This window comes from Cyprinodon variegatus, unplaced genomic scaffold, assembly GCF_000732505.1.
Source record: "Cyprinodon variegatus isolate N-32 unplaced genomic scaffold, C_variegatus-1.0 Scaffold1435, whole genome shotgun sequence".
NCBI lineage: Eukaryota > Metazoa > Chordata > Actinopteri > Cyprinodontiformes > Cyprinodontidae > Cyprinodon > Cyprinodon variegatus.
In genome coordinates, this window is record NW_015151888.1 from 9152 (window position 1) to 22226 (window position 13075).

Genomic DNA, 13075 nt, shown 5'->3' on the forward strand with positions numbered 1-13075 from the left:
TTCTGAAGGCAAAAGGGGGTCCAACCCATTACTAGCATGGGGTACCTAATAAAGTGGCCGGTTTCTCAGCCATCACCAGTTAGTCGGGGATTTATGTTGGTTTGGACGTACCGAGCACAGGACAGGAGGCAGGTTTGAAGGCCTCACACTGCAGGCACTGTCCGTCCAGGAAGCGGCTGTATGAGGAGCAGGGGTACCCGGTGAGGTGGCAGGTTCGGTTCAGGGAGCACAGGTACAGAAACACAGAGCGCTGGTGGTCGCACACAAAGTAAGATTTACCTGCAGGAGAAGGAGATGGAACTGAGCTGTGCAGAAAAAAACTTGGTAACTGTGTAAGGATGGGTGTTGGAGCTGGGAGGTGATTACCTGAGAAGATGGTTTTGGGGCATCCTGGTTGGTCAGTTCCACCGTTGGCGTAGAAATCAATGTGACCATGAGCTCCTCGGAGTCCGAAAGCTGTTAAAGGAAAAACTGCTCTCATTCGGACTGTTTATATTCACATGATCGCCTCACTTAAGGATGTACCTACCACTTATTATTTATTTTATTTAAAAATTAGCAACAACAGATTAATGTGGGACAGAAACTGGATGAAAAGCATATTTGTGTTGTTCCAAAAAAGTTAAAAACAATCCAGTGGACTTTGTTTCCAAGTTTGAAGACGTTTCGCTTCCCATCCAGGAAGCTTTTTCAATTCAAAATGTCAGAAATAGCTTTGAGTTTGAGGATTTATACAGTAGCCCAACAAAGCCTTATTTTTGTTTAGAAAACATAAAAATTGAAACAATGTTATATATTTTTTCTAAAAAAAAAAAACATGTTTTTTTTTTTTTACTTTTTTGGAATGACTATGATCTACATGACTGAGAATCTTCACCAGTTTATTTCTATTTTCTGTCATAGGATCTAAGCACAGAAAAAACTCTCCTTCAATAAGAAGAGCAAACTGTCAGAATCTGGACTCACAGTTCATGTCGGTGTGCAGAACGTCCACAAACATGGCGTCAGAGGGGTCCAGCCTCCCCTCTGGTGTGGCGCTGGTGAACATCGGCCCAGCTGGGTCCAGCCCTGTAACACAGAATCATCTGATCATCTGAAACGTACAGTAGCTCTCCTGCATATCAGACATTTACTTAGAATAGGAACTTATGGTGAGACATTTTTTCCAATATTATAAAAAACAAAGAAAGGACATTTTGAAGTTTTAAAAATTTGAACCCAAGAAAAAATCATCTATAAAAAGATTTTAAGACCAATTTCTATTGTAATACATAAATACATGCACAATAGGGTTTAATTTTATAGATTTGATCCTCTACATCCATGCAGAGCAAACTGATTTCTACTGGTTTTCTGCACAGACGGAAAGCAAAGCTGTTCCATCCACAAGAGAAAGCGGGTGAAATCTGTAAAACTGGATTAGTATAAGATGCAATTGTAAATCTGTCTCTCTCTCTCTTTTTTTATATCTGAAAAAAGGAAAAAATAAATCAGACAAAAGGAATTTGGGGGAAAAAAACTACATTTAGAAAAAAAACATCTGAAAAATAGCAAAATATAAAATATTGGTTGAGCGTTTGCCCACTTAATAAAGGTTAATATTTTTTAAAATACATTTATATTTGAGAAGTTTTTGAAGTTTATTTTTTTCAATGCATTATTATTTGAAACATATTCTTTGCTTTCAGTAGTACCTGAACAAATTTGTCTTCATAAGAACTCTATTTTGGGGTTTTAAAGCAGCTGTCATTATAAAATGAATTTTCTTATTTTCTCTTTCCTTGATATCAATATATCCCCCCCAGTTCTAATGTAAGGTAAAAACAACAGTATTAAGTCCAGAAGTTTGCAGCAAAATACTGCAGAATTATTAATTGGGTAGAAAAATATTTCTTATATCAAAAATCTTTCAAAATGAAAATCTTAAATACTGATAACGATCCTAAATACTGTATATTTATGTTCAGCCTCTCTGAATGAATACATTCTCAGCATCAGACTCCTGGTTGGTGTCTCTACCAGCTTAAATTCTCCTCTGCTAAACATTTTTTAGTCACATTGCATGGATGCAAACTAGCATGTCAGACATTCCTAATTGAGTAAAGACTTTAACTAGGCCACTTTAAGAATACTTTGATTTAATCAAGTGGTCTTAGATGAAATGCTTGAGGAGTGGTGGTTCCTTCAGCATGTATCAAATAGCTAGTCTTTGTCACCAGCATGCAGCCAGGCTCTACAGAGCAATATTTAACTCATAACCTACCTACACTACCTTGTACATTTTACTTTTTATATATATATATTTTTTTTATCCATATTTTTATCCTAAGTGTATATATTAGTATATTTTTTTGCATGCCTTATACAGCAGTGTTTTTAGAGATTTTTATAATTTTATTTACTATTTCATATATGTTTCATGTTGCACGATTGTACCATAAAAAATTCCTAGTTGTGAACTCCTTCACTAACAATGGCAATAAACCCGATTCTGATTCTGATTCTGATTCTAATGGTGTTAGTTATAACTTTGACTGTTTGTTAGGAGGCACTTTTTTCTTAGGAGGGGTAACCCTCAACCACAGCGCTATTGAGGGTCAGGAGAAAATAAACATTTATATTTTACATTTAATTCATATGATTAGAAATCAGATTTGAAAATTGCTTTTTATGTGTTTGGTTTTATATGTTTGTTATTGGATACGTTAAACAGAATTCTTATAGAGTAATTGTAGTTTTTATTATTTTTATTTGAAAATGTATTTTCAAATTCTAAATTGAAATTTAAAACCATGATTCTTAATTCTGATTATAAATACCTCTCCTTATCAATAGCATTTTAATTGTTTTCTACCTGTGATGCGACCAATTGTCCTCTTCAGGTTCGCTCCAACGAATCCAGCCAGGTGAGCTCCCAGGCTGACTCCGATGAGATGGATGGAGCTCAGGGAGGCTCCTTCCTCCTGCAACATTAGTTTTAAATGTTACTTAGAGCTTCCTGCTGTTAATACATCTGTGGGTCTCCTTATTTACTCCTGGAATTGAAGTTTGATCTCCTTGTTAGCATCTTAACAGCTGAAAACATTCAGTTCCAGCATCTCCAATGAAATATTTGAACTTTATCAGCCTTAGAGGACACTTTGAGCACATCTATTGATTAAATGATTGACTTTATTGATCTAACAGTGAAGGAATTTACTCGTTACATCAGCTCTAATAGTGAAAGGAGAAGAAGAAGGTGCCAAAAGAAGAAAAAGGTGCATGGGTTATATACAATATACACAGTATACTTGTTTTTGTTAATGTCTCACCTGCAGAGGTGAGTAGTAGAAGTATAGAAGAAGTATAATGTACTTTAAGGAGCAGTTTTACTGTTACATACTTCTAACTTTTACATGAGTAATACTCTTGTAAAGTATCACTACTCCTTCTTTCGTTAAATGTACTCTTTCCTCTGTTAATAATCAGAACTATTCTAAAATCAGGTAAACAGTAGATAGTAACAGTGGAAGTTCATTATTCTGTCCTAACTAATATTGTATACTGGCGGTTTTCAAAGTGTGAGGCGCTAGAGCACTTTAGGGCAGGCGCGGTGCGAGGGAAAAAATAAACCGGAAAAGAAGCCATCTGCTTGCTGTCTACTGATGTGAGAGAAAGAATGGACACATTTTTAGTAAAGAAAAAGGCAGGGGAGACAAGCTCTAGCATAAGTAGAAAAAAGAGAAAGTTTGACCAAACATTAAACTACAATTCTCAGATGTAACGTTTGTTTGTTTGAGAAAACAGTTGAAAAGTGAGTTTGGGGTTGTTCTTATCATTAAAAAAAAAGGAAAAAAGGGCGTATTTGCCATACAAAGGCCCCGATAAAATAATAAAAATGGGAGGAAATGTTTTAAAATGTTCATGTGTTAAATTTCATTCACATAAAGTGTCATTTTAAAAGATGAGATGGTTCTAAAATAAAAGCAAGTACAAGGTGTTTTGTAGTGGCATTTGTTCGTGTGTGTGTGTGGGGGGTGGCGCAGCAGGCATAGTGCTCCCTAGAGGGGGGCTCATCCTTTCATACTTTGAAAACCCCTGTTGTATACAGTTTTCATTGTAAGGATTGTTTTCTAATTTTTATGCTGACAAAAATTGGTAAAAGTATTTCTTCTGTATTTCTGTATTTCTTCTTGTCCTTTTATATTCATGATATTTATTTGTATTTTTAGTGGTTTTGGTTCTGTTTAAGTTTTATCTCTGATTTTTTATTGGTTTTATTTCCATCTTGTTTTATTCTAGTGAATTTTGATTGTATTTGAGTTCTTCTTGTTTGCCATCTGTTGCCATCTTTTTACAGTCTCCTTCTCCTAGCTCCCCTCTAGACTCCTCTGTCCACACCTGCTCCCAATCTGCTGATTAGCCTGGTTTTTGTTTCTGTCTCCCGTATACTCTCCTCTTGTTCAGTTACTGTTCCTGGTTCATTGTCATTTTATCCCCCCTTCATGTAAGTTTTTTTCTAGATTTAGGTATATTTTGGACGTTGTGGATTTTGTTAGTTTGGATTCTGCTTCAGTTATCACCTTTGTTATTAAACTTGCAAGAAACCACCTCTGTTCAGTCCCTGCATTTGGGTCCTCTTCAAACTCCCACCCAACCTTACAGTATTCTTTAGGCATTTGAGTCTTTAAAATGCCAGAACTTGCACATAAAGTCTGTTTGCCAGCATAATTCTGTACTGACTCTCGAAGGAGGTGGTCACATTTTCCTGCTGCTCCTGCACCTCCCTACCTGTCCCTGCTTTGTTGTTTCTTGTTTTTTCTGAGCTCTCTCTTCATATCCCCTGAACTCAAACAATGGATCTGGTCAGCTGGTCTCTCAATGCAATTGATCAAATTTATTCAACTGTAAGACAGGGAAAAGGGGACCCGTCCTGTCCAGCTGGGACTTTGTGGGAGACACCATGGACTCCTGGAAGGCTTGGAGGATGGTGTGTTATACAATGCTGTCAATGGAGGATACCGAAAATGTATGGATTTTTGGTTTTATGATACTCTGATTTCTCCTGTTTGGATTTGGAGGATACCTGATGAATCTACATTACAGAGGATGTCGGCGGCAATTTGGGCATTGATCAGGCTGCCGGCAGCGGTTGACGCCATCACAAAGGCTGTGAACGAACAAGATCGGGAGAAGAACTGTATGCTAGGTGCGATTGAACGCAGGCTGGCTGCAGTGGTTGAACTCAAAGATGAGATGGGATAACATCTTGGATGTGCACGCTTGCTTCAAGGCGGAAAAGCCCAACCAAATTTGGAATATTAGACTCGCCATGTAGACCAACAAGAAAAGACTCAAGGCTGATGGAAAACTCCTGTGCAACATGCCCTCAAAACAAGTGTTATTCTGGATTCGGCCTCCCCTCTTATAAAAAAAACTCCCCTGGATGTTATGGTGAAAGGGCACAGAAGAACTGCTCGCCCCCTTCCCTACCCGCAAACATCTGTAGATGCGCCCAGAACTGTTGATAAACTTCCATCTCATCAAGGACAATGGCCTGTGGACAGCGTTCATGGACATGTTGAAAGCACTCATCATACACACACAACTAATGTCTCAAATGTCAGATTGACTTCATGTGACCGCCTGCGATGTGACCCTCTGCTGAAATGTCTCGTGTTACATGTGCTTTTCTTATGCTGAGGTTTTTTTGATATCTCAAACTGTATCGTGTCAAGGATAAAGTATAAAATATGCGTTTGTTCCCCTCTCTTCCCCAATGTGGCTCCTATCTTTCCACAGAGATAAAGGAAGCACTATAGGTAACCGTCTCACGGTGGAAACCTGGGAAGCCATAAGAACGCGCCAAAGCCAGCTTTCTGCGGCACACAAGGCCTCAGTAAAACCATTCCCCCTCTCAGCCCCCCCACCCCACCCCAATGTATGGATATTTTTTCATGAACGCTTTTTCCTGAAGCTGAAATCTTGATTGCAATGTAAATTGTAGTTGACAATAAAGTTGACTGATTGATTGATTGATCATTTATTAACATTAAATCTGATGTTGTTATCCAACAGTTACTCAGTGCTCAAGTAGCTTTTTTACCGAATTTTTTTTTTACCTGAATATACTATTGCTGCTGTTTTTATTGCTTTTATTATAATGTCTATACTTTATATTTATCTTATCTTCTTTTACATGTTCAATGTTAAATATTGAATGTTAACATTAAATGTCATATGTTATTTGTACTGTATTTATTATTGACCACTTGTTGGTGGTTACCAGTCTATCACTGTTACCTGTCATGTCCCGCACTTTATGTCAGTCTGTAAATGTCAGTCTTGTATATTTCTTGTATATTTCTAGAGAGAAAACGTAATTTAATTTCCCTTGTATGTCTTGTAAATATGAAGAAAGTGACAATAAAATCTGACTTGACTTGACTTGAATGACTACTTTTACTATAACTTGAGTAACAAAATGTAGTAGTGCTGGTCTTACTTGAGTTCAGTTTTTGGTTTTTGGGTATTCTACCCACCTCTGCTCACCTGCATAGTCTTGATGAAGCCCGTCAGGTTCAGAGCGGCCTCTCTGGTGTAAGTCACAGCAGTGAAGTAGTTGAGGTTGGCTGCCCCTCTGTTCCAGTCCACCACGATGATGTTCATGTCCTCCTGCTCGGCCAGCAGGTGCACTATGTGGTTGATCCAGATAGGGGGCGCTCCGGTGGGCCTGTAGCCATGGATGACGAAGGCGGTGGGACGGCGGAGGTCCAGCAGCGGCTGGGAGGACAGGTGGTGGTGGTTGAGCTCTCTGCCACAGTCCAGGTTAGAGCGGGTGTAGAGCAGCAGGCGGACGTAAAGACTGGTTCCCATGAAGCAGTGGGAAAGGTCCAGGTCTGTAAAGTTGTCGCAGGCCTCCTCTGTCCCGCTCTCTGTCTGACCTGGACACACATCATAGAAGACATTTGACTCCTGTTTGGCTGTGGCACCATCCTGGAGAGAAATATCAGCTGTGCTGCTGCCATTTACACCTTTGTTTATAGATGTTGGAGATTGGCCTGTTTTTCAGTTTAGTCTTGTTTCTCTGACTGTGACTAACTGGATGTGCTCTCTTCATCATCTGACAAAGGAGCTGGCTCAGAGCTCGTCTGCCTGGCTGTGTGTTTACTGGATAGGGCCGCCTGTGGAGCTGGTTGACAGTTGCCTTTTTTGCTTCTGTCTCCTTGAACCCCAGTCGGCCTCAGCAGATGGCCGCTCACACTGAACCTGGTTCTGCTGGAAGTTACTTCCTGTTAAAACTGAGTTTTTTTCTCTCCACTGTCGCTACAAGCATGCTTAGTGTGAGGGATTTCCTTCAAGTAAATGAGTCGATGCAATCAACTGGTTTTCCTTAGATAGAAAACCTTTAATCAATTTGACTGGATGATCTGGTTGGATTGTAAAGTGCCTTGAGATGACATGTGTTGTTAAATTGGCGCTATAGAAATAAACTGAATTGAATTGACTCCAGATGGGACCGTAGTATTTAGATTAAAAGTAGGTGTCACACTAACACATTACATGTTCAATATTCAAATTATTTTTCTTTTGGTCTTGTATTTCATCTTCATAATCTTATTTCACCCTTGTCTGAAAAAACAACATTTACAGAAATAAATACCAAACATCGCTTACTGTGATCTGCAGCTTTTCCAGCCCTGCACAGATGGAGATTAGCTCACCACAGCATGCCAAATCCTTAAACTATCCACGAAAGGTGGAGCTGAAACCTGCCTTATTAATCTTTCAGCTAAAACCTTTTAGACCACAAGGGGGCGCTCTAAGACTGTACTAAAAGCAGAAAACCTTCACTAAAAGAGGTTTAGATGTTCATTAAACATGGACAAAGTTTTTAAAGACTTCTTTATTATTTTATAATAAATGAAAAAGGAACACAAGAGACGCTGGGGCACAAAAAATATATAAATGAACAGAATGATTTACCAAGAACAGTTTAGAAATTAAGCTGCACAACCAGTTAGTTTCTGAATCACATCTAATAGCTATTATAAGTCTGAATGTTTGAATATTGGTCTATTTTCTGCTTCTGGTAACAAAGTGAAAAAAAAATCAGAGCTTGAGGCATGGTGGCCTCTTATGGAGTGAAATGTGCTCCATTATTGTTCAAAACAAATTCATCCTACTCTACCAGTCAGTAGCCTCCACATTCAGTAACGACTTATAAAAAATTGCAATGGAATCTGACAAATATTAAAGCCTTCGTTTGGATAAGGAATTACATCTGGCTTAATTGGATTTAATTGAGTCCTGGCATTATCTATTTAGTGAGCAGGGAAGCCAGGGAGTCCCTGATGATCTCAGGATTACTGATCCGATAAACAGAGGCTGTCTTCATGCAACACCAGAGAGCTCCAATGTGTGGCCATTATTACAAAGACAAAAAAATGTAATTACTTAAATATATAGAGAATAAAGGACATATAAAATCCAGTGAGCATTTGTTCATTATAGTATATGTGTTCATTATAATGTTTCAGGTTTTACAGAAGATCAACAGGAAACTGAGTTTAGAATAAAAAAAGAAAAAAGAACAACAAAAAATCAGGATACAAATAACAATTCTTTGAAATTTTCTGTCTGTTTCTGATTTGGGTAAAAACCAAAATAAAATTATGATTTTAGTTGATAGTTTTGTTTCCTTTAGGACCTCAGCTTTATTCCTTTAGGCCTTAATTGATGGATCACTAGTTTAGTTTTATCATTAGTGATTGTTCAGTGCTATCCTGAAGAATTCACATTTCATGAAGCCATCGCTTTGATTTTAAGTTGCTCCATAAAAAGCAGAAGAAAACTAAAAGTTTAGCTTAAAGATGGGAAAGAGATTGTTCTGGCCACCAAGGTAAAATATAGGATGCAAATGAAGAAACAAATTTAGATTAATTTTAAAAGAAATACTAAATTAATTAATTTTGCTTTCCTTTTCCTGAACGAATTTAATCCCTGAATGTTTCTGTCATATTTGTCCTAATCTGAGTTAGTCAGGTCTGTGTTTGATTATCTCCTGTCTATTATTCCTGCTATGCTCCAAGCCTCACTATTGTCAGCCAGGCCTCAACATCTTCCACTGGCAGACAAGGAAAAGCGTTTTTAAAGGCTGATGGTACCATCTGTTTCCATATGGAGGTCCAAAACTCAAACAAACAACAATATACAAACATTAAAAAGCTAATGAAGCTGGAGGTTTGAAGGTTTCCCAATGGAATCCAAACTCATATCCAACATTGCTGTTAAACATAGACAGCCGTAGTGCAGCGATAAAACTGTTTATTCTGCAATTCTTCCTAATTCTCTCTAAACCCTCATCTGTTTGGTGTTTTTGATTTGTAGAAATACATTTCTATTGTCAACTTTTGCTGTTTGGAAGAGGAAAAAAAAATTTTTTTTTTCAGTTTGAAATCTATTTATTTCTAACATTTTGTGCATAATGAATGAATCCTAAGAGGGGAAATGCAGTGGAGCTAAAAGTAGGACGTCAGACATGTCCTTGATTCCCTTCTGTCCCAACCGTCAGTCCACTTATCAATCTACCCATGAATTAGTCAAATCTGGAGAAATAAACATTGCTTTACGCTTTTAAAACTTTGTAATTTTAAAATTTGTGACACATACTCGATACTGTTTGAATAAATTAAAAAGAGAGAAAAGTATGGCGTGAACTTTGTACCATTATTTTTGCAACTAATGAACACGTTTGGTAAATGGAAATAAAAAAAAAAAAAGAATATAATCCAGAAATGAAACTTTAGAAAATGTCACAAAAAAGTTTTGAGACTAACTTCTTAGATTATATATTTTGTTTATATTTTTCTGTCATTTGCATTTACATTTTTTTTTCATTGTTCACTTTTTTTTGTTAGAATTAAATTTTTCAAATTTCTCTTCCTAAGTCCGAGTTTTAAGAATTGCATTCCTTTCAAATAGTTTTTCAGAGATCCCATTCTCATCAGTTCTGGGGGCGGGCTTTCCTCTAGGGGGAGGAACAAACACAGATTTCAATTTCTATTCTATTCATTTTACTTAAGAGCAAGCGTTTATATTGGGCTTGAAATGTAAAGAATGTGTTTTACAAAATGTGATTGGAAAATAGTTCAAACTGCATTTCATAAAACTCAATCTGTAAAAGAAAGATTAAAACAAATCTAATTTGATAATTTAAAATCTGTAAGAACATATAAATAAATGAAAAGCCCACCTTTCAAGCTCAAACTACTCAAACACAGTTAATAAAGGAAAGATTTCAGATTTTTCAAGCTTTTATTTCTGGATTGCACATTTTTTATTTCCATTTCCAAAAGATGGTCTTTGCGCGCAACAATAATGGAACAAAATTAACAACATGGAAAGGGTTTAACTGGTTTTCCAACAGGAAACTAGAGGCCTAAAATGTTAAATTCTAAGTCCAAGTGTCAAGTTGGAATAAAAGAAGAAACATTTAAGGTTGAATTGCAAAGTTAAGGTTTTCACATTTAATCCAACCTAAGATTCAAAATGGCTGCTGCCTATCAATAACCATGTGTAAAATGCAGTCAGAAAGGAATTTTCTCCACTTCTATAACTTCTTTTATCACATTAAATCACTGAAATGCAGAGAAACATTTGTTTTTGGTTCCTGTTGTTAGTTACTTTTGCATCTGAACTCTTAGCTCCAGAAGTTCGTTGGCCTTTAGGTTTAACATGATTAAATTGATCCTTACGCCACTCATCAAATCCAAGCAAATTGAACACCTCCTGACATCCTTAGTAATCCTCAGTTTTAGCTTCCTGGTTCTAAACAGGAATAATTTTCCTTAATTGGATCACACTATCGGATGTTTAATTGAGACTGCGTTGGACTTTTATCTTCCACTTTAGTGTCTGCATTAAGTCACTTCAAATTCAAGCAATTCAAATTATTGTTGCTGCTGGTTTATCTTTGTGGGTTTGTGTGAAGATCTATTCTACCGTATTACACCTAGAAGAGACGCAACGACTCTGCTGGATCGTTTAGCCTTAGATGATGGGGACATTTGGTTCTACCTGCTCTACATGTAGAACACAGAAGTGCGACACTGGCCTCAATAGGATCAAGCAGCTATAAAAAAACACCTCATCCCGTCGCCACCTGCCCTTTCATGCAAACAGCCGCTGATTACAGCTACCTGTTAAACAGTGAGGCTGGGGTCAAAGGTGGGACAGGGGTCCAATCCACAGCAGACAGAGAGCAGACTGAGTCTGACCTGCAGCCTCCAGACACCAACACAATCATCTGATTCCCACCAAACAGATGGAGAGGCCCAAAATAAACGGTTGTTCCCACTAAGCCTCGTCGACATGCTCTACTTATCTCTATTTATAAGTTCAACAGTTAGTTTTCTCCCTGAATGGAGGTAAGATCAGCCTAAAAGCTGCAGGGTTGTGCAGAGGAGGAACTGTGTTTGCAGTGTTGGGGTTTCTCACCTTTGCAGAACATAAGGAGTCCCAGCAGAGCCAGAAGTCCGTGGAGCAACATGGTTCCTGTAGTTTACAGAGAGGCAGCAGTCCAGAGAAGGAGAGGATCTGACAGGAGGAGCATCTGAATGCAGACTGAGGGAGGGACTGGATGGAGCAGGGAGGTTAGAAGGGAGTGTTAAGGGAGGGGAGGGAAGGAAAAGAGGAGGCACTGAAGGGATGTGTTTCTAGAACACTGGACAAGGTCCAGTTTTAACCCCTTGAAGCCTGAATGGATATACATCAACTCTCAACTCAACTCAAACTTTATTTATAAGCATATTTAAAACAACCAGGGTTGACCAAAGTGCTGTACAGGAATCAAAGTTAAGCAACATAAGATAAAAAACTGGAGGCTAAAATACTTAAACACATTACAAAAAGAAAAATTGAATGGAGATAAATTATAGTAGGAGAAATGTTTCAATTAAAATACATGTTAAAATAAAATAAAATTCAAAAGTAAAATTTTGCCAAATGTCCACTTAGACTTGATTAAAAGCAAGGGAAAAGAAGTGTGCTTTTAGAGAGGATTTAAAAACCTCAAAGGAGCCGGCTGATCGAATATGCCGAGGCAAGTTATTCCAGAGTCTTGTTGCCACTGCCATAAAGGCACCATCACCTTTGGTTTTAAGTCTGGTTTTAGGCATGACTAGTAGCAACTGATAGGAGGATCTTGACTTAACTTCTCTGGATTTGGAGAAGCTCAGTCAAATACTGGGGGGGGACATGTACATGTGCATGTTTTTCCCTTCAATGAGATGATAAATTAAAATGGTTAATGTTACTAAACAAATAGAAATGAAGGTAAAGCATATTTTTTAACAGCAGTTATAACTACATAATAGCATATACTGTGACTAGCACTGGGGTGATGCAAAAACGCTAAGGTGGCTGTTTGCCCACACTGCAAAAATGTTTAAAAAAATGTGTAAATACACTTATTATAAAAATGTCTTAAAGTAAGTGTGTTTACCCTTAATATGAGCTGGAAAATAAGATGATCTGCCAATGGAATGAGTATTTAACCTTAAGAAGAGATACCGTAATTAGATATCATGCACTAAAAATAAGAGACTGCAGTTGATTTTTTTTTTCTTATTGTACATTGTTTTGTTCTGATTGCAAACTGTCTCACTTACCTCCTCAATAAAAAAAAAACAGTTCAATTTACATTTACAAGTTTGGTCATAATAATGCCACTAAAGATGTTTTAATGATTTAGGGTATAATGGCTTTTTTGCTGTTGTTTTTGTGTTTTACAAACTTTATATAAAATGTGAATAAAAAAAAAAAGAATTATTTGTCATCTTTTAAACTAAAGTTCTCATTTTAAGTATCATTGAAGTAATTCTAATATAACGTACAATATAAACAACAATAAAAATCTATATAAACGATACAGAAATCAAGATTCATTTATTGAATACTGAACCCAGGGACATAAATAAGGCCAGTTTAAAGCTTTTACTGCGTATTCTGGTGCGTATTCCCAGTCAGGTTATAGCAGCCACTACAGTTTTTCTGAAAACTTTTTTTACATCGATCCAAGATTTTGTAGCATTTT

General features: G+C 37.2%; 1 protein-coding gene across 1 annotated transcript in view; it reads right to left on the bottom strand.

Annotated features, from left to right (window-relative positions):
• LOC107103373 (lipase member H-like) overlaps nt 1-11598 on the bottom strand; it is an 18716-nt gene extending 7118 nt beyond the window's left edge. The window contains exons 1-6 of the mRNA XM_015403065.1: nt 11479-11598; nt 6532-6923; nt 2855-2963; nt 967-1068; nt 367-456; nt 112-279 (exon numbers count right to left, since the gene is read on the bottom strand). Of these exons, the coding sequence (XP_015258551.1) occupies nt 112-279; nt 367-456; nt 967-1068; nt 2855-2963; nt 6532-6923; nt 11479-11530 (913 nt within the window). The 5' untranslated portion in view covers nt 11531-11598. The remainder of the gene's footprint in view (nt 1-111; nt 280-366; nt 457-966; nt 1069-2854; nt 2964-6531; nt 6924-11478) is intronic.
• Nucleotides 11599-13075: the final 1477 nt, after the last annotated feature.